Raw genomic sequence first — 23,177 nt, 5'->3', positions numbered from 1 at the left:
CTAAAAAGAAGAAATAAATAACAACGAAAAGAAATAAGAAATAAAAGAGTTAATGAAAGACGTGTATCGACACCCACATAATCCAACTAAACCCTATTTTGTGCGCAATTAGGAACCACCATTAGTGTTTCAACAAGATCAGATTACTCGGTTTACAAACAAAAGGATGTAGCCTACACACGACAGTTAAAAATACAAGACAAGAGTTTACTGTCAAACCATTACAAAGACGTACACAAAATTAATAGCATCAATGTATTACTGACAATCAGTGCGGGATTAAGGGTCTGCTGGCCTGTAGGCACATGTTATAAGTGGCCCGAAAATCAGGGTTCCCAACTAAAAAAATAGAATTATCAGTGTTGCCAAATCAAAAAAGTGGCCTGGATTTTTGACCGGCCTGTAGGCACGTGCCTACTTTGCCTAATGGGTAATCCGGCACTGCTGACAATATCGCTATTACCACTCAATAGTAGTGCAATGATCATTTTCATCATACGTGAAACAATGTGTTTTGTGGCCTGGCTTCATATTTGGCATTCAATCGACAAACGGCGTGCTTCGCAACTGCTTAGTTTCAAAAGAAGTGTCTCGTTCTGTTTAGCAGCTCGGTGCTTAAAACGTCATTGTGCTCGATAAATAAATGTTACCTAAAACAATGTGTTGAACATAGCAGACAATTATTTTATTCTCAGTAATCCACAAGCTATACCGATATCACAAGACCAAATTTGAACCCCGCCATTTTGTTAATTTTTTCATATGTTACAAAATGTCTAAACGTGCAATATGTGTAGCCTATAAGTCACTCAAGACGGTTCGCTTAAACCTGTCTGTCATTGGTCAAACCTAATGTTGTTCTACGTTCAAAATTGAGGTTGTTTGCAGGCAATTTTTCCTCATATGGAATATTTGACATAAATTTTAACAAAATTTAAAAGGTGTCTCGCAAAATGCGTTCTGCTGTAAACGCGCAAAGGGTGCGTCGTGGAGTTAACGGGACAGAAAAGAGTTAGCTCTTGGATCCAACATGGTACCCTGCTGGTTAAAAAAAACTCTGCAACAGTTTTAAAAATAAAGTTGTTCTGCATTCAAAATTGAGGTTGTTTGAAGCTAATTTTTCCACATGAGAAAATTTTTACATAAAAATTGAAAAAAGGGACTTACTAAAAGCGTTCTGCTGTAAAAACGCGTAAAGGGTGTGTCGTAAAGTCAACGGGACAAAAAAAAGTTTTAGGCTCAACATTGAATCCTTCTAGTAAAAAGCTTACCTCCTGGACAGTTGGTAATCACAACCGTTTTAGCCTAATTTTTGCGTGTTATAACGCTGACAGTTATGATTTCTGCTAATGATCAAAATATGTAAAAAAAAGATCTTACAGTAGGACAATACTCTGCATAGCATTTTTTGGCTAAATTTCATTTTTTTGGCTAATTTTTTTGGGGGCTAAATTTCATTAAAATGCTCTATACGTTATAATTAAATATTTTCAATTATTGTTTTGTTTTGGAATTGTGTCTTGCATTAATTTGCAATTTTACATAGTAACTGAAATATCGTGGTAAAGCATTTGTAATTGGGGGAAATTATTCTGCCAGAATGACACTGGTCATTTTTTCGCAAGTTTGTTTATAAACAGATGATTGATGGCGAAAGGATATATTTTCACAATGGTATAATTAAATTGTTTCGCTTACTATTTTCTGTGATCGAATATTAACTAAATTTTAGGTTTCACTGAGGCATAAAATTAGTTTTTTAAATCACTTTGGCAACAAAAGGTTGCATCATATTTTCATTCTTGTGCCAATGGAACGTTACTTTCATATCATGGTTTGAAAATTGGCAAAATGTTTAAAACTAAACACTGATATCAGATTTGCCAAACTCATGAAATATTACGTCACATTAGTTAGATTCAGAAATCTTTACAAACAAATTTTCACACATATGTTCGAAACATAGGCGTCGATTTTTTAGCATAGATTTTCTTTTCTGGGGTGGCAAAATTTGGTCAGGTAGTTTCTTACGTAATCAAACCACACTACGATACACGTTAAGGTTTGTAGATGGCATTTCGCGGATATTGGCAGGGTATAAACACGTACATAACTCCGTACTCAATCTTGCTTAACTTGGGCGCAACTAAGAAAGTCATGTCATAAATCGTCCGTCTAGTTGTGTAGTTATGATGTCACAGTGCGTAAGTGATGTAATCACAGCAGTGTACTGGTTAGTGGCGAGAAAAGTGTATCTCGTGCTGAGTAGCGTTATTTAACCGAAGTAGTGTGGTTCAGAAGGTAACACAACGCAGAAAACGCAACGTGGCATGTGACAGACAAGCAGAGATCTGTAAATTAATCTTACATGTTCAATTTTGCAAAGGTTTTGAATCGGCACGAAAATTTGCGCACATGGATGGCCGCTGCAATTAAATTTTCCGTGCATGGAAATGGAACACTCTATGTAACAATATAATCCCCAACCGCTAATAAACATCCAAAGCACATAAAAACGTGAAATTTTGCCATTGTTACGTCTTGTTCAGACTTGCTCTGGAGAAGCAAACTTGACGCAAATCACTGAAGCGAGTAGCGCAAAATGGGTTTTCCCCATGCGTTGTTCAAAAACAACAAGACATTTCATCATTTCACATAGCTTGCTTTGCACATGCTCGAAATATACCGACCATTCGAAAGAGCGCATGTAAATGAAATAAACGCATATCTTTAATGCACGTATATAAATTCGGCCAGGTAATTTCTGGGGTGGCAGCATAGCTATTTTATAATGGCTGCCACCCCAGAGATTTTTAGTGGGGTGGCCGCCACCCCTGCCACCCCGGGAATCGACGCCTATGGTTCGAAACTCTAAATATGCAATTATTGCCCAAGTTCATGCTGCATTTAAAAATAACAGATTTTTGTTGGTACCACTTTGCATGAATTTGTCATTTGAAGCGTGACCGAATTTCCAAACAAAATCGACAAAATTCACAATTAGGGTCTTGACAAATAAAACATTTGAAACAAACAAACAACACAAAACAACACTGACCAAGGTAAAAAAAACATTATTCAAGACATGCAACTGATTTTGTGCACAAAACAAAACACACAAACAATTGTCCAGTGCAAAATTACATTTTTTTAGAAAATATTCACTTGGAAATACCGGTATTGTCCAGTATATCTTCTTTGAGTTGCTGAAACTAAGAATGGAAATGAAAAATATTTTCCATTCTCAGTTATTTAAGAACATGAATAGTGAATGGTGATTGTCTGTACATGAATGGTGATTGTCTGTTGAACAGGAACTGTTGAAGTGTCCAATAATGTTCAGTTCAAACACATGTCTTCTCTTCGTTCTGCAGAACACAACTTGTATTAACACTATTTTAGCAATATTACTGTCTGTCAAAAACACACAACAGATAGGTTTGAGAAATTTTAATGACTGAAGTTGCAGCTTACAAATGTAACTGGTCCAAACTGTTACCAGGTCAAACATAAACAACACAGTATTATATGCTAGTTGCAAGAAACAAAAAATGTGTACCCTATAAGCACAATCAAAAATAATTGGAATGATTGCATGGCAAAAAAAAGTTGATTAACTCATTGTCATGATGACGAATCAGTAAAAAAAAACTTTTATGGCAAAACGCTTTCAAGTTTAAGGTCATAAGACAAAAACAAGCAGGTCATGTACCTTATCAGTCACAAGTAAAATAATTCATCAGAAATATCAATCGTCTAAAACCACGTCCCAAATCTGTTTCCTATGCTTCTTCAAATAGCTGTGAAAGTCATTATTTGGCCAATTAAGGCAAAATTTTGAATACTAAAATAGTAAACTACTGCAAACAATTGTTTGAAATTTCAGCGCATTAGGGCTTGTATTTCTGGCCTAACACCAAAAAAGATTATTTCAGGATTTAAGGGGTGACGATTACTTCGAAGTTAAAGGGGTAAAAAATGGGTAAATCCAATAAAAAATTATTTAGAATACCTTACATTGCACCAACCAACAAAGCATGAAACTCTTAGATCATCTACTTTCCAACCAACAAAGCATGAAACTCTTAGATCATGTACTTTAGTCAGTACAGCCGTTTTCAAAATTTTACATTTTGGGGGCTTGTGGGTGAACCGCTGTATCATTTGGGGTCAAACTTTAAGAGGATCAGGTTTTAAACAATAGCTAACATCTGTGTAAATTTGAATAAATTTAAAGCACTCTTTCTTGACCAAATGCATTTGACAAACCAGCGTTAGACAGAAATGAATATTTCGGGGTTTAAGGGGTAAAAATGGGTAAATCCTGTTAAAAGTTAGAAAATTATTTAGAAAACCTCACATTGCACCAACCAACAGAGCACATAACTCCTAGATGATGTACTTTAGTCAGTACAGCCGTTTTAAAAATTTTACATTTTGGGGGCCTGCGGGTGAACCGCTGGGTCATTCGGGGTCAAACTTCAGGAGGATCAAATTTGGATTAATATGTAACATCTGTCCAAATTTTAATGAATTTGGAGCACTCTTTCTTGACCAAACGCGTTTAACAAACCAGCGTTAGACAGAAAAAAGAAAAAAAAATCATAGAAGGGACCCATAATAAAAGGTCCTTCATAGAAGGGGACCCATAATAAAAGTTAACAGAATATAACCTTGCATTTAAATACCTCATTAAAAGCTGCTGTGTTGTCTTCTGCAAAAAATAATGTCCAGCAGTTTAGATTTCTGATTGGAATTACAAGTGTCTCATCTGCGGTTCAGCCAATAACTTAAACCAGGGGTGGGGAACCTGCGGACTAAAGGCCGCATGTGGCCTTTTAGGGCACTAAGTGCGGCCTTCGATGAATACAATTTAGGATGTTGATAATACACACTGCACCAGGCGTTAAAAACTAGACAGAAACGTTTTTTTACCTTTATTCCACATTACTATTTGATTGGTTCTAGGGCAGCGGTTTTGAAACTGGAGCCAAATGTTTGCGTACTGGTACACAAAGCGATATCCGTAGAACTGCCAAGAGACCAAGGTTCTACAATCTTACTTGTGTTGCAAAAGAACAATTGATTGCGCATAATCGAATGTTTTAAACTCGTCTGTGATGCCACAAGCTGCTCTTAGATTGATATTGACAAACAAGCGAGTTTCTACATTAATAAAATCCTGCGTTGTAGTGAGGGTGGAAATGTAGTGACGAATTTTATTTAGCTTGGACCGAAGTCCTATAGCACATCAACCATTCTGTAAGTCAAAAAGTTTGAATGCCACTGTCCTTGGTCTGAGAAATAGTCTATGCGGCCTGAACGAGTGTCGATAAACCGTTTGACGGCCTTCACAAACAAAAAGGTTCCCCACCCCTGACTTAAACCACAAAGATAAATAGCAAACTAGAAGGGTGGCTTAGCACATATTGCCCTTGCATATACACTATAACCTATTTTAAAACATAAATATATTTCCTATGCTTATTTTGCATTCCCATATTAGTCACCGTCTTTTATAACTTTAGTCGTTTCTGCAGGCAAAAACTCATGGGTCCCCACACATGCAAAGTTGTAGATAATGCATTTCAAGAGATAACCATGCAAAAGTCGGGTGTTGTAAGGTAAAACACAGTGATCGGCACTGGGCTTAAATAATAATACTATGTAGAATACAAACTATAAAATTAGATTCACCCCAGATATTGGTTAAAGTATGTCCTATTTAACGTTTTAAAAAAACTGACCCATTTTAGGGTGTTAGTAGGGCAACTAATTGGGTTCGACACACAAACTAAAAAATATATAAAAACCACAATGACTCAATCAATAGTACTGCAAAATTTCAGCCCAATCCGCCAATGTTTAAAATTTCGACCACTAGAGGTGTTTTGAGCAACAATCGTTACTGTTTCTGACGTCATAGGGCTGTTAACAAGCCCCTAACTGCCATGGCGCAAAAACGACCACCAAGAAACCCACCAATGAGCAAAATACAACTGGTTGCCCTTGTAACACTATTGCTCCAAAGAAATCTTTCGTTTGTGGTGCCCAGTACCATACAAATACGTTTTACACTTTAGGGGCTTGTGGGGTAAATGTTAGGACTACAGGGTTGAACACAACAATTGACACCTATAAATGGCATACTATACAAGAAATCCAAATTTCAGCCAATTCTGACACTGTTTAAAAACTCACCCATTTTAGGGGGCTAGCGGGGTAAATACTGGGGTTATCAACAAAAACAAAGTGGGATGCACATCTACATGAATATATCTACCATCTGTGTAAATTTCAGCCAAATCCATCAAACATTTGATGGAAAAACGAGTCGGACAAACTTTGGGTAAAAACACCCATTTTAGGGGGCGAGCGGGGTAAATACTGGGGTTATCAACAAAAACAAAGTGGGATGCACATCTACATAACTATATCTCCCATTTGTGTAAATTTCAGCCAAATCCATCAAACATTTGATGGAAAAACGAGTCGGACAAACTTTGGGGGAAAAATACCCATTTTAGGGGGCTAGCGGGGTAAATACTGGGGTTATCAACAAAAACAAAGTGGGATGCACATCTACATAACTATATCTACCATCTGTGTAAATTTTAGCCAAATCCATCAAACATTTGATGGAAAAACGAGTCAGACAAACTTTGGGGAGAAAAAAAAAGGAAGAAAAAACAAACAAACAATTTGAGTAAAATCAATAAGTGTCCCCTTCAGGGAAGGGGGCCCATAATTATAATTATAATCAACTCATAGCACTCTATGCATTTGATCCTATATTTGTTTTGTGTACTTTATAGCATAAGATGACAAAATGTGTGTCACAACCCATTGTCAGGCTGTGGGAATAAAAAACAGAACATTAATGTTATTAGCTACACTTAACCATAGATGACAGCATTTATTGCCCATAAAATAACCCAATGCATCTATGTCTGTGTCATTTTTGACTCATGAGTTGCAATAAATTCCCTTGCACCAAACAATTGTAATTTTGAAATGCTTTCAGTGAATTCTTTAGGTTAAAATAATTGCACAGATTTTGCACGGAATTTCAACTTGACTGCGGCGCAGATTTGCATGACTTAATGAATTTTTGATTTACAAGTGGATTAAATGGTTCATGCAATTTGTATGTAACTCCTGCAAGACTATGACAAAAATAATGACAAAAACCACAACAAATCATCATCAGTTTTGCTATATCTCTTCATTGACTATTAATGAAATTAAGCTTGTTACAACCAAGCAGTTTATTGTTCTACATAAACATAAAGTTTCTCAGAAAATTTACTGGAGTTGTCTTAGGGAGCTGTTCAATATTGCAAGGACAGCATATTTGAATGGAGACAAGAAAAAATCCAAAATTGCACATGCCCCAGATTGAAAAGTTTTTTTTTTGCGCGGAGGATATTTTTTTCGTCAAAATAATTGCGCAGATTTTTGCGTGGAATAAAAATGTTCTGCGCAGAATGATAGACTTTTGATTGACAGGTGGATTTAACGATTAGCGCACTTTGCATGTAGCGCTTGCAACACTATCTGACAAAAAGAACACATGATAAACACTACAAAACTTCAGTTTTGCTCTATTGCGCACGCAGCGTTTCGCTAAACTCTACAAATTATCATTTTCATAACGATTCAAACATTTTTGTGCTGTTACATTTCTTTCTTATGAAGTAATTTGAGAATGCAAAACTACCCTAAATTATTATTTGTCACACAGAAAACATTATTTTATGTAACTTGCCTAGCCGGCAGTCACTTTAATGTCATAACTACGTCCAAAAAATACTGATAAATGTACTTTTAAAGACTACGTTAGCGAATTATAAATGTTATTGCAAGTGTGACGATCGGTAAGTTACGATGCGCTTGACTGATTTACGTGGATTATTTGCGGTTTGTGACGACATAGAACTTCATTGTGCAACGTAAATCTAAAATTTTATCGAAAGTTTATTGAAGTTATCTATGGAAGCTGTGCTAAGCTGCGCGGATTACACGTCAAAAGCCTAAATTTGCACGGATTACAAGGGAAAATCCAAAATATTGCGCGGAGGATTTATCCTTTAGGGCAGGGGTGGGGAACCTACTTAGAGTCGCGGGCCGCATGAATTGCACAACATTTTCGGGTGGGCCAAATATTTTTTTTGATTTCAAATTCCATGTAAAATACCCAAAGCACACAAGTGGTTTCACATTTCATCGATACAGATTTGATATCTTCTTTGCTGCTACATGTTCAAATAAAGGCATACAGGTTTATCACTTATTTTGACTAAAAAGTAAGTGTTTGACCATTCTTTCTTAAACACCCTAGCACGATTATCCCGATCTGTCATTTTTTCCGAGAGATATTTGAAATAACAATATAGGGATCCACACTAATAGCTCTAAAATGAATTTAAAACTAACATCACATGGCAAATAATTTGTTACTGAGAGGCAATCGAGTGACTGTTACGTCACAAATAGAGCAAGTGGTTGAATGTGTGGCAATTTTAATAAGTTTGGTGTCACAAAGTGGGAAGATTAGCAATAATGTCGAAGTCGTTTCAACGAAATATTTGTACATAAACATTTCATTGCTTTTTTATGCTATGTTGTATACTGTTCTTGAACAAAATTGTGACCGTGGCCACACTAAAAAGGCAAGCGGGCCGCAGGTTCCCCACCCCTGCTTCAGGCCATTCTTTCCAATCTGGCACATGCCATTTCTAACTAGACACAAATTGGATATATAATTCATCTGTGTGGTACTGTTCCAAGGCTAACAGCTAAAGCAGCAGAAAACTTCTGCACACAGACCTACCTTTCAGATGCTGAATGTTGTTTCAAAGTCTTGAATGAAAAAGAAAAACTGCCTGAGCCTTTTAAGCCCATCACCTCCATCTAGAGTGATATGAGGTAGGTGACAGGCAAAAGAAAAATAGCACCCAGTCTTGTCATAATTTGGGCTGGAGTAGAAGACATGTTTTGGATTTCATTCTCTCTGTTGCAATTCAGATCTTGGCAATGAATTGAATATTAATCCTCTAGAAACCTGACAAAACATAAGGTACAAGTTAAAATTCGTACAAGGCGGGAAAGTTTCTTAGTAAACTGTAAAACTGGGTCATCGAAAGACAACGTTTCGAACTTAAATTAAAACTCAAACTTTTGGACTATTATTTCAAAACCAAGTTACCAAACGATTTTGTCTTTAAGCTTCATAAATCTGCGACAAAACGACCAAAAACAGTCTCAATCAACTTTGAAGATAAAAACTTTCGCCATGTTTGTTTACAAACTGCTGATTAATGACGCAATGTTTATTTTCACAGTTGTTCAATAAATATGTTTTGTGCTCAATAATTTTCGAAAATAAATGCACATTAACGAACTCCTTAACTGTGGGTTCCATCGAGGCGAAAAAGTATAACTTTTAATTCAATTTTGTATCAAAAAGACGCATCCTACTATCGTTCTTGGGCCAAGGAAACGTTACTTCTCTATTTGAGTTTGCATTCGGCAAACGGTCATCGCGCGGTCAATTTCTATAAAAATAGTTTATTACCAATTGATTGGCCTAAAACAAAACCGGAGATAGCCAGCAATAGCTCAATTTCGGCACTGGAAACTTCTGGAAAAATGTTACGTCATATCTAAACACTGAAATCATATTTGCCAAACTTATGAATTATTGCGTCACGTTAATTAGATTCTATCAATTCTACAAAAAAAGTTTTAACAACTGCGTTCAATTAAAACACGAAATATTATTATTACTCCTATGCAATTTTTGCCCTAGTTCAAGCCACATTTAATAACAAGAGCTTTTTTTAATGTATCACTTTTCATGACATTGTCATTAATACGTGACCAAATTTCCACAAAAAGCTTGTAAACAAACATTTTTGACAAATCTCAACGGTTACATGTGATTTTATGGACTCCTTTTATTCTATGTTTAAATCAATCTCTACCTGCCTTCTCAAGAAACAACGCAAACATAATATAGAGATACTTTACAAAATGCAAAACAACACGGACCAATCTAGAAGAAAACTTTCTTTACGTCAAATACATGCAACAGATTTTGAACACAAGCGAAAACATACAAAATAGGATCAACTAAAATAAGACTGGAAGCATGCCTACAACAAAACACATCTTCTATTAAAACTATTTCAGCAACCTTACTGTCTGTGGCGATGGAATGTCAAATATTTTCAAGCAGGCAGGTTTGTGAAATCAAGGGACACACTAATGAACATATACAGCAATTAGGCTACAAATACAAAGTAGAAACAACAATCGGTGCTGAAAGGATAGGGGTTTGTATCACCATAAGTTAGCCTGTTTTAATCAAAACATAAAATGGCAGCTTGAATTTAAATGTAACATGTCTTATCAAATGTTAACTTCTGGGACCATCACATTAACCCAGAAATGAAAAACAGAAAGACACAATCTCAGTACTATACATATATGTGGCTTAAAGAGTGTAAATTTGTAAAGTATATTTTATGATGGGCTTCAATCAAACAGGTTGCACAAAGAAAATAATCCATTAGTAAATACAAGCTATGACTCAAATGTTGGTATGAATGTGTCTTTCTGCTACTTTGCAAGCCTGAAATAAGAATACAAAAAGACATTCAGAAATGAAATCAAAGTTCAAAATGTATATGTGGCTTTGCCAAGCATATACTGGTCACAAAATATTTAAGGGTCAGAAAAACACTTGTCCATGAAAATTTGTTACCAGATCAAACATAAACAGCACAGCAATGTGGGCTAGTCATAGCAACAAATTATGTATGCCATTCTAGTCTATCCTCCCTGGTTCCAAACATTTCATGATGACAAAAACTCACTATCATGGTAATTAATCAATTGCAAAAAAGTTAAAACCAAAAACAGTGCTTTTTTAATGTCCTTATAGACCAAAGTAAATACTAGGGATTGGCCGCGCTGAGCCAGAACCAGAGTACTTGGTACCAAGAACTCTTTATTTTGGTGCTTGGGGCTCGGCCAAGCAGTTGCACAAACTCATCCGAGCATTAAATTTGCATATATATACCAATGTATATAAAACTAGTGTTCGAAAGCATATCCAAGTTCAAAAATCAATGTTTATATGGTGGAAAAACGCGTATTTCTGGGGCCTGTGCAGCTTAATACAAGCAGGTGACAAAAGGACCTTGGAAACTCACAAAACTAGAGTGGAATTAAAAATGTTTGTGACAACACAAAGCACCGAGCGGGCTCGCTGAGCACCGAGCATTAAACATGCCAAAGACAAGCCAAAAAGTCAACCAGTAGTATCATGTCTGATTTAAACAGCTGTGTATTAAAAAAGAGCATGCTACTACCAGCTATGTAGTGTATACATTAAAATCACAAAAAATAAAAGTTAACATATAACCTTGCATTTAAATACCTCATTAAAAGCTGCTGTGTTGTCTTCAGCAAAAAATAATGTCCAGCAGTTTAGATTTCTGATTGGAATTACAAGTGTCTCATCTGCAGGTCAGCCAATAACTTAAACCTAAAAGATAAATAGCAAATTATAATCAAATCATAGCACTCTATGCATTTGATCCTATATTTGTTTTGTGTACTTTATAGCATAAGATGACAAAATGTGTGCCACAACCCATTGTCAGGCTGTGGGAATAAAAAACAGAACATGACTGTTATTTACTACACTTAACCATAGATGACAGCATTTATTGCCTATGAAATAACCCAATACATCTATGTCTGTGTCATTTTTGACTCATGAGTGGCAATAAATTCCCTTGCACCAAACAACTGTAATTTTTAAATGCTTTCAGTGAATTCTTTAGGTTAAAATAATTGCACAGATTTTGCACGGAATTTCAACTTGACTGCGGCGCAGATTTGCATGACTTAATGAATTCTTGATTTACAAGTGGATTAAATGGTTCATGCAATTTGTATGTAACTCCTGCAAGACTATGACAAAAACACAACGAACTAGAAGTGGCTTTCTGATATACTTCCATTTTATATATTCTATATCCTATTTACCAGTTTACTATACACATCATTTGATCTACACATATGATTGTTTTTGTAAACAAAAACGAATGGGTCCCCACACGCGTGTTTATGGAAAACAAATGTTGCAGTTATGTTTAGATTCTCAACGACAAATTTTTAACTAAGCATTAACTTAACTTACAGGTTTTTGTCCGTATTCCTTTTTCATCATTATTGTCATATAATTACAAAAAATCAGTAAAAAAAGAACGGGGAAAATACTTTCAATTCAATCTCTTGCTTTGACCTTGATATTGTTGTTTAAGGTCAGTTTTTAAACACAAATTTTCCTTGAAAGCCTTAACTGTTGTATTAGACACTTTAATTTGAAAATTCGTTTGCTACAAAGGTAGGTATAGATAACAACTTGTTTTTCATGTAACTTCATTTTGCAAAAAAGACCGTTTAATGACCTTTTGACATCGTTTTTAATAGCATGCAGCCCTTAGTGTTCAACAATACCGTTTAGCCTAATTTATACATGATTTAAGTACTGATTCTTGAATTGATTTGTCAAAAATAAAAAAGCTACGTTACGACGAAAAATTCTTTTAAACTGAGTTATAATGCCTACAAGTTTACCGTGGTTATGTGGCGGCCAAGCTCACAACGAGAATTTAAAGACCATTTATCGCAGCGTTCTAAAAAGTTAAGTTTATTTTTTCATATTTATGTTGATCAACGACGTTTTGCCCGACACAAACAAAACCGAAGCACGTTTATCAAGTTGAAATTACATCTTAGGTGTAAAACCTTCGCCAAAACTGAAAATGTGCATGATAACTTAATAAAACGACACAGCATTGCTGCACAAAAAAAACAGCTGAGTTCTAATCACCCAAACGACTGTCTCGTAAACGTCTGTCCGGACGTCAAGCTGAGCACTCCCACTCTGCACTCGCCTTAATCGTGAACCAGTGAATTCCTCCCTTGGGACTTATATCTGACTGATACACATATTATGGGTTGTAAAGGTAACTGGCAAAATTTTAAATACTAAAGGAATAGCCTGCTTAAACAAATTTTTAAATATTTCTGCACCATACGGCTTGTATTTCTGGCCTAAAACTAAAACCGATTAGTTCGGGGTTTAAAGGGTGAATCCGAAAAAAAGATACAAAATTCTTTAAAAAACCTTACATTGCACCAACTAACAAAGCATGAAACTCCAAAATGCTGTACTTTAGTCAGTAACGCCGGTTTAAAAAAATTACGTTTTGGGGGCCTGTGGGTGAACCGCTGGGTCAATCGAGGTCAATCGGGGTCAAACTTCAGGAGGATCAAATTTGGATTATTAACTAACATCGCTGAAAATTTGAACAAATTTGGAGCACTCTTTCTTGACCAAACGCGTTTCACAAACCAGCGTTAGACAGAAAAAAGAAATATCACTGTTACTCACAATATCACTGTTAAAACATTGTGTTTATGCAACTATTACTGATGACCTATACATAAGTTCATGATCAAATGCTAAAATTTATCCTTCCTAATCAAACTAGCTATTATCAAATCAAGTATATATATATATGTATTGTTTATGCACAAGCAAAACTTATGTTAAATCTACACTACAAAATCAACCTTTGAACCTTGCAACCCTGGTTTTATGTGATAAAAACAAATGTCTTTTAATCGAATATAGTCGAATAATGCCAATATAGAAAATATTCCCAAGCAAAAACAAAATAAGAAAATAATGGCATTTTTAAAAATATTTGCTAAGACAATATTCTTTGGAAATATAAACAGATTGTCAGGTTTGACTCAATTAATAAACAACATAATCTACGCCAGGGGTGGGCAAACTACGGCCTACGAGCCGCATGCGGCCCAGCAAAGGAGTTCATGCAGCCCCCCAAATGTTAGTAAATTTTAAAGAGAAAGTTGCCGAGCAACGCTGAATAGTATTATAAGCACAGAGTTTTAAAAAATAATAAAAAATACCGAGGGTGCGACTTGCCAATACCTATACCATGTGCCGATACCTATACCATGTGCAGTATCTGTACCCATACCATACTTAGGAACTAAACACAGATACTTTTTACATGCTTTAGCCTGTTGTTTCTGCCACGTAATTATGCAAACTGTCACTTGACACAATTTCTTCGTTTGATAAAAGTAAAAGCGATTCATGTTTTCAAGTACAGCCCACTGTGCACTGTTGACGCCAAAACTTTGGTCACTTTGGATCAAGTTTAGGTCATTACAGTATATTGCAAACAAAAAAAAGGCCTTCGGAATCGTTAACACCCGCACAACACCTAAAGATGGATACTAAAAGCGGCTCGCATTGTTTAATGTTGGCGCAAGGAATTTATTAGCGAAAAAATGTGCTTGTTTAAATGCTTGGTTATTTTGAAACAATTACAATTGTAGCGTTTTAACCAATGTTTGCCCAATCAAGAACTTATACACCAAATAGGCTACAAATACAAAGTAGAAATAGCATAAACAGCATTAAATGGTGCTGAAAACATAGTGGTTTATATCAACATGGGTTGGCCTTCCTTGAATCAAAACATACTAATATTGCAACAACACAAAACACTTGACAACATGCTATAAAAAAATACATATCAAACAGTTTGAACTAGTTGGTAAACATACTAATTACATATAGTATGTTTACCAACTTGTTTTAACCCACCTTGGTAAGTGAAAGTGTAAAGTTCAGGTTGCTAGCAGCTGTTTGAAGTTTGTGCGTTTGAAACATGGAAACATGCCATAAATCCAACGAAGGTTTTGTGGATTTGCCAGCTTATCTAAACATAAATTCAACTCTACAGCCTCTCACAGAAAATATGTCATAAATCCAATGAAGGCTTTGTGGATTTGCCAGCTTATCTAAACATAAATTCACTCTACAGCCTCTCACAGAAAATATGTCATAAATCCAATGAAGGTTTTGTGGATTTGCCAGCTTATCTAAACATAAATTCAACTCTACAGCCTCTCACAGAAAATATGTCATAAATCCAATGAAGGTTTTGTGGATTTGCCAGCTTATCTAAACATAAATTCAACTCTACAGCCTCTCACAGAAAATATGTCATAAATCCAATGAAGGTTTTGTGGATTTGCCAGCTTATCTAAACATAAATTCAACTCTACAGCCTCTCACAGAAAATATGTCATAAATCCAATGAAGGTTTTGTGGATTTGCCAGCTTATCTAAACATAAATTCAACTCTACAGCCTCTCACAGAATATATGTCATAAATCCAATGAAGGTTTTGTGGATTTGCCAGCTTATCTAAACATAAATTCAACTCTACAGCCTCTCACAGAAAATATGTCATAAATCCAATGAAGGTTTTGTGGATTTGCCAGCTTATCTAAACATAAATTCAACTTTACAGCCTCTCACAGAATATATGTCATAAATCCAATGAAGGTTTTGTGGATTTGCCAGCTTATCTAAACATAAATTCAACTCTACAGCCTCTCACAGAAAATATGTCATAAATCCAATGAAGGTTTTGTGGATTTGCCAGCTTATCTAAACATAAATTCAACTCTACAGCCTCTCACAGAAAATATGTCATAAATCCAATGAAGGCTTTGTGGATTTGCCAGCTTATCTAAACATAAATTCAACTCTACAGCCTCTCACAGAAAATATGTCATAAATCCAATGAAGGTTTTGTGGATTTGCCAGCTTATCTAAACATAAATTCACTCTACAGCCTCTCACAGAAAATATGTCATAAATCCAATGAAGGTTTTGTGGATTTGCCAGCTTATCTAAACATAAATTCAACTTTACAGCCTCTCACAGAAAATATGTCATAAATCCAATGAAGGTTTTGTGGATTTGCCAGCTTATCTAAACATAAATTCAACTCTACAGCCTCTCACAGAAAATATGTCATAAATCCAATGAAGGTTTTGTGGATTTGCCAGCTTATCTAAACATAAATTCAACTTTACAGCCTCTCACAGAAAATATGTCATAAATCCAATGAAGGTTTTGTGGATTTGCCAGCTTATCTAAACATAAATTCAACTCTACAGCCTCTCACAGAAAATATGTCATAAATCCAATGAAGGTTTTGTGGATTTGCCAGCTTATCTAAACATAAACATTTAGTTACACCTTGACCCGTATTTAACAATCAACAACTAAAGTCTTCTCACAGAAAATGTAATTTGTCAATAATATGCTCTAAATCAGTGGTTATCGACAAGGGCGGAATTAAAAAACTTCAGGGGGAAATTTACTTTTATTTATACATGTGAACATACACTTATAACCTGTAAAGTTGATAAAAGACCCAATTTTAAATTATCTTTGTATGGTTAAGCATCTACTATGTAGTTGATTAGGGAGGAATAAAAATGTTTTGAATTGTTAAGTAAGGAATTCGTTAAAAAAGTTGGGTACCACTGACTTAATGCACTGAGGAGAAAAACTAAGCTTTTACAAATGCTAAACTAAGTTAGTTACCTAAACACATCTAAATTTTCACAGTTACGTTAAGTTATTTACCTGTTCGAACACAACAACACCATTGTAAGGGTCGGACAAACTTTCAGCCGTGCAAATTTCCCAAAAGCTGATCGAGTCGAGCAGACAAGTAGCGGGGATTCACAGACTGAAAGTTGGACAGGATCAAGCGGGTCTGAAGTAAAAATATTGTGCTCAACAAATTTAGCTCTTCCAGCAGTCTTTATTGTAATATGCTGCTGTCTGTTGATACATTATGCCTGGCAGCAACAGTTTGTTTATGAAATATTGTGTTGAACACATGTAGGTGTGGTTTTTCTGTACATAACCTGATAAATTTGTGTCTGTGGGGAGTTTTTAATACTTTCAAATTGTTTTAAATCAGCTTTTTCAAGATAGCAGTAGACTTCTCTGGCTATTTGATAAAATTAGTTTGGTGGTTTGAATAAAACATCAGATTACATTTGTGAGGTAAAATGACTGAGATGCCCGGATCTAAATCATATTAAGGATTCGGCCATTGTGAACTAGTTTCCTGTGTGGTTTATGCCTAGTTGTGGCATCTAACGAAATAGGCGAGGCTTGGTTTTTCAGTCTGTTACTCCCAATGAACTGGAGTGCTGTTAGATGGTCATTTATTGGCTTGATGCTTTTACACTAAGTTGGTCATTTACTCTTTTGTTAAAACATCATCTACAACTTACTGGTTGTGACAAAGATTCGTGCAAGAGGTCCGACAGTTTTTCCAGCATGAAGTCTTGCAGTGAATTGATATCTCATCCCCGGTAACAAGCTGCTGAGTTGGACGGAAGTAAAACTTCGTGCCAGTCCAACTTTTTGTCGATGCCTGTCATCACTGAGCTACCAGATTTTTTCACCGAGATTTCCTCTAACTTTGCTGTTAAACTTTCACCATTAGATGGCGCAGGTTGGTAAACAATCTACAAAAAAATTTGAGGTTATCATTTGCTGTTACTGTACCCCTTTTAATGATACATTTTCTGACATGGTCACTGAAGTCATTTTGCTGGGTAAATTGGGGTGTAAAAAAAACGGCAAAAACCTTTCTAGACTAGAAGGGTGGCTTAGCACATTTTGTCATTGCACTATTTTAAAACATTCATATATTTCCTCTGCTTATTTTATATTGGGTCCCACATTATCCACCGTCTTTTATAACCTCGTTTCTGCAGGCAAAAACTCATGGGTCCCCTCACATGTCAAGTTGAAAATAATGCATTTTAAGAGATAACCATGTGAAAGTTTGGTGTTGTAAGGTAAAACACAGTGATCAGCACTGGGCTTAAATAATAATACTATGCAACCACAATAATTCAATCAATAGTACTGCAAAATTTGAGCCCAATCCGCCAATCTTTAAAATTTTGACCACTAGAGGAGATTTGAGCAACAGCTGTTAACAGTTCTGATGTCATAGGGCTGTTAACAACCCCCAACTGCCATTGCACAAAAACATCCACCAAGCAACCCACAAACACAAGTAACATACAACTGGTTGCCCTTGTAACACTATTGGGCCACAGAAATCTTTCGTTTGTGATGTCCAGTAACATACAAATACGTTTTACATTTTGGGGGCTAGTGGGGTAAATGGCCTACAGGGTTGAACACAACAATCAACACCTCTAAATGACCTCTTCTTCAAGCTATCGAAATTTCAGCCAATTCAGACACTGTTTAAAAACTCACCCATTTTAAGGGGTTAACAGGGTAAATACTGGGGTTATCAACACAAACAAAGTGAGAAGCACATCTACATAACTATATTTACCATATGTGTAAATTTCATCCAAATCCATTAAACATTTGATGGAAAAACGAGTCGGACAAACATTGGGGGGTAAAAAAAACATTTTAGGGGGCTAGCGGGGTAAGTACTGGGGTTATCAACACAAACAAAGTGGGATGCACATCTAAATAACTATATCTACCATCTGTGTAAATTTCATCCAAATTCATCAAACATTTGATGGAAAAACGAATCGGACAAACTTTGGGTGAAAAAAAACATTTTAGGGGGCTAGCGGGGTAAATAGTGGGGTTATCAACACAAACAAAGCGGGATGCACATCTACATAACTATATCTATCATCTGTGTAAGTTTGATCTAAATCTATCAAACATTTGATGGAAAAACGAGTCAGACAAACTTTGGGAAGAAAAAAAAAAGAAAGAAAAAAAGAGAAAAAAAACAAACAATTTGAGTAAAATCAGTATGTGTCCCCTTCAGGGAAGGGGACCTATAATTAATGTTTGCTAACAATATGTTGTTTGCATGCGTGACAGTGTTAAAGCAATATTGACCACATTAGGTAAATTCCTTATCAACTCTTAAGGAATGCCAAAACTTGATTACTTTTATCCACTCCCAGTTCTAGCTATGTCAATATTAAACGCTTACCGATTTTTTAAACAAGTTCCTCACTTAGCAATTCAAAACATTTTCATTCCTCCCTAATAGACTATATTGTAGATGTTAAACCATACAAAACATTTAAAAAGGGGTATTTTATCAACTTTACCAGACATAAGCCTGGAGTGTATATTTACAAACCACATGTAAAAAAAATTAAATTCCTCCCCTAAAGTTTTTAAATTCCTCCCAGGTTGGGAACCACTAGACTAAGTGTGACATCTTGCAATGAAATATATAAATTATTTTACCTCAATATTGTCCACAAATGTTGGAATTCTTCCCCAAGCAAGCATCACAGAATCATTAGATGAAGACTTCACTCGGAAACGGCTTACTGCAAAATATTTTGCATTTTAAGTTAACAGCAAATAAACCTACTTCAGTGCTTCTTAACTGGTTCAACCTTCAAAGTTATCTAAGAAGCCCGAAAAATAACAGAAAAATTAATCTATATGATATGATATTATTTACAATACATTGCAACAAGAAAAACACAGATAGGTTTAGGTGCACTGAAAGCTTCAGTTTAAACAATGCTTTACAACATTGCAACTGTATTTGCAAAACAACTTCCAAACCTTGGATGGATCCTAAAAAACAAACTACAATAAATACACTGACATGTATAGTGGATAAAATATTGCTTAACAGCCAAACCATACAATCATCACTACAATTATGAAGTCTACATGTAGTTTATATAGTAAGTGTTAGCTTGAAGATAGCAGTTTTATTGCAGAACCACACATGGTTTGATGTTGTATTGTAACATGCTTTGTTCATAGTTTAAAACAGTGGTCTAGAAAAGTTTAACACAAAGGTGGGCAACCTTTTTGTGCATGGGCCAAAAAGTAGTGATATTTCGAAGGCGGTCCACACCCATGGTCATGCAACAACATAGGAGTGTCGCCAAACTCCTCATCACTAACAACCATTCCCCAATTAGGTTGGGCCTCGTTCCTTCCAAGGTCACCTGACATTGACCTCCAGAACCCCAATCAGACATCCACTGGAGGGCGGGAGCTGTAAGATATACAAACTTCAGCAACATTCCAGCTTTCAAAAATCGAAAATAAATCTTTATGCAAATGTAATAGGACAAAGACATTTTGCCCTTACATGTAGATCACCTTCAGGATAAACAACACTTTAAGTGCAACAAACTATAATATATACAAACTTCAGAAAAAAGCCTTTTCAAAAATCTTAAATAAAACTTTGTGTCATTGTAATAAGGACAGTTCGAAGTAACATGTAGATCAGGATTAACAACACATCAAGTGCATAGTGCAACACACAAACAGACAGAGGCAAAAATCATCGGCATGAAGTTTCAACAAAATGCAAAGTGGCCGTATGGTTGTTGTTTTTAGTCTATGAAAAAGTTGAAACAATCTGCATCAAAATATCTAACAAAACAGTGGAAAGTAACTTTCCCGCCGCAAATGATATGGTCCGAATAAAAGCTGCAACGAAACTTTTGTTCATACATTAAAATTCAGTTTTATAACTTACACTGGGTTGGCACTATACCACTAGATGGAGCGCTTGTGGTTGGTAAGGGTTGAAGTTGCTCACTCCGAGGTGCAATGAGATTAACAGGAAGGAAGCGAGTGTTTGGAGTTTGGGGGAGCGTGATTGTGTTGATGATCGGATCAACAACTGCAGACAAAACACAAAATTAATAAGAACCTGTATATATTGGGGGTTGCGACCACAGAGCATTGTTAGATTAAATAAACTGATTAAACAAGCTCAGACGATATAATGGACAAATTTTGAGAACAAAACATTGAAACCATGTTATTTCCATGTGTTTACATCAACATACTCATTGTAGTACATGTATTTCCGATTTCCTATAGTGGATCTTATACTGACAATAGTGATGAAAACCATAATAAGGATTATGTAGACTACAAAGTTTGGTTTGGCAGCAGCAGAGCAATGTATGCCTTTTTCTGACAACTAATGAAGCTTCAAATAAAGGGTTTGGCAACCCCTGGCATGCGTAGCAAGGTTGGCACTCAAGGTGATTTTTCATGACAAATCTGTCTGCTGTCTCCTGATGTCAGCTGACACAAACCATTATTACTCAGAAAAACGTTGGCACACAAAGTCATTACCATGTGTAAATATCAAAGGACATAGCGTGGTGTTAACTCGTTCTTACTACGCCCCTATTTTTTGGAGTTTTTATAGTTGTTTGGCCATAGTGATTGAAAACAGCATACAGGATCATGCAGACTACATGATTTCAGATTGGCAGCAAAAAAAATGTAGGCCATACTCACAACTGATAAAACTTTAAACCAACCTTCAAACTGGTCAGTTGCAAATACACTTGTAGTGGTTTGTATAGTTGGCCGATCTGATGGCAAAATTGGTCTTCTACTGGCGACTGGTTCCACTCGTTCCATGTAACCACTTCCCGAGCCTTCCATGGGATGCAGAAGTTGCTTCGGACAATCCTCTGGAAATCTCCACTGGAAGGACAGAGCAACTGGGATAGAAATCATATTTTAACACTATCTACACTTGGGGTAGCAAAGAGTTTTTATGTATATAATGTGAAATATGTTTTTTTCTAATGTGAAATATGTTTTTTCTAATGTGAAATATGTTTCTCAAAATTTGTAAACCACAAAAAAGAGTGTTCACATAATGCATGCTTTGTTATATTTTATGTTGACAGAAGAGTTAATTTAACTTTCAGGTGAAAAACTTACACTTCTCAATGACAGCAAAACTGTATGCTGGCTCTCTGAAGCAGTTCCGTAAAAACCTCGCTTCACTAAACTGGAATCGGATTCCTATTGTCTGCATTCTCTCCTGCCATCCGATTTGTTGGAAGTACATCGTTCGTGATGACAAACTTGATTCAGCAACATTCAAACATGCATTCCATACCCTAGAAAAAAACAACATTATCATACAAGTGAGATGCACAAAACACAATTTGCATTACTAGAGATGACTTGCAAAAGTCTTTTATCCTGTAATCTAAAAACAAATTTTTCACATGTTAGGTAAGAAATAAGCTGCTGACCATGACACTTGGTTTACAGCCACAAAATAATGTTTAAACAAATGGCATAGTTGGAATAAATGGGAGAACACTTTCCACCATATTGAAATAATACTTTATTATTGTGAGATAAATAATGTGATGATAACAAGATTGTTGAGCACATTCTCAGATATTCACTTTTTGTCCTCCAGACAACTATTATACGCTTTACTTACATCAAGTCAATCGAGCTCTTCTGGCAGCAATAGCTTATATTTTTACTTACATCAAGTTCTGTAAGGGGGCAATCGTGGGGAAACCCCATTTTAAGTTGCCAAGCCCCAGTGGGTTGTAGATCGGGGAGTTCAAGTTTTATCTCAGCTCCTATCGCCCAAGTGTTGGTGAACTTTAAGATTGGGGTCATACCTTCAAACATAAAAAATGTTTATTAGAGCAGTGCATACAACCTTGTTCACTGAAGGGCTGGACATAATCAAACTATTTCAATCACAGGCTACACTGTTCAACAGTTCAAAATCCAATGTTCTAAATTGAACGTTCTTCAACATAAATGTTTATTAGCACAATTCATGCAACCTACTTCAATGAACATAATCAAACTAGTTAGATGACAAGCTGCACTATTACACATAAGTAAAACAACAAAGTACAAAGATTAAAACAGTATTTAGGTTGAATAAAATAAACTCATCAACTTACAATGTTCACAGTTGATACCAAAAACATTATCAGGACAAGTGCAAAGATAGTTGAACCCTTCCACACTGTTGCACTGACCGTTGTTCTCACACGGTGATGATGAGCAAGCTGCAATTTAAAAAATAAGATGAATTGTTGACAAAAGGAAACTCCAATAAATTACACTTTCATCACTTGGATGAGTTCAAAGTATCCACACAAAGCTATTTAGAAGACCCATATTAGTTATTTTCTACAGACAATGTTAGGAATAAAAAAAATTTAAGCAGTATTTTTTTAAGTTTGCACAAATTATACCAAGCTAGGACTCTCTAGCCTTTGAAAAAAATCCATAGCCCAGTAAATTAAAAGGCAACAATTATGTCGTTTACAAGTCAAGCAAGTTATTGGTGATGCTGTGTGGTCAAACAGTTAACAAATACACACATCCAATAACGTACAAATCATACATTCATACAATGTAATGGAAAAAGTCAACTTCATGT

At 35.7% G+C, this 23,177-nt stretch overlaps 1 protein-coding gene across 1 annotated transcript; it reads right to left on the bottom strand.

Moving 5' to 3' along the window:
- LOC145227762 (uncharacterized) lies at positions 1-22,319 on the bottom strand. The gene is made up of 11 exons (XM_080092675.1): positions 22,259-22,319; positions 21,692-21,873; positions 21,280-21,465; positions 20,478-20,624; positions 19,211-19,296; positions 17,230-17,466; positions 16,568-16,700; positions 14,726-16,150; positions 11,447-11,554; positions 8,834-9,064; positions 1-3,368 (listed from the first exon to the last, which is right to left on the bottom strand). Coding segments are annotated over exons 1-6 (768 nt in total). The 5' UTR covers positions 22,261-22,319; the 3' UTR covers positions 1-3,368; positions 8,834-9,064; positions 11,447-11,554; positions 14,726-16,150; positions 16,568-16,700; positions 17,230-17,301.
- Positions 22,320-23,177: the final 858 nt, after the last annotated feature.

The sequence above is a fragment of the Phallusia mammillata genome, chromosome 5 (assembly GCF_965637545.1).
Source record: "Phallusia mammillata chromosome 5, kaPhaMamm4.hap1.1, whole genome shotgun sequence".
In the NCBI taxonomy this organism is placed as follows: Eukaryota; Metazoa; Chordata; class Ascidiacea; order Phlebobranchia; family Ascidiidae; genus Phallusia; species Phallusia mammillata.
This window is presented reverse-complemented; position numbering and strand designations above follow the sequence as displayed.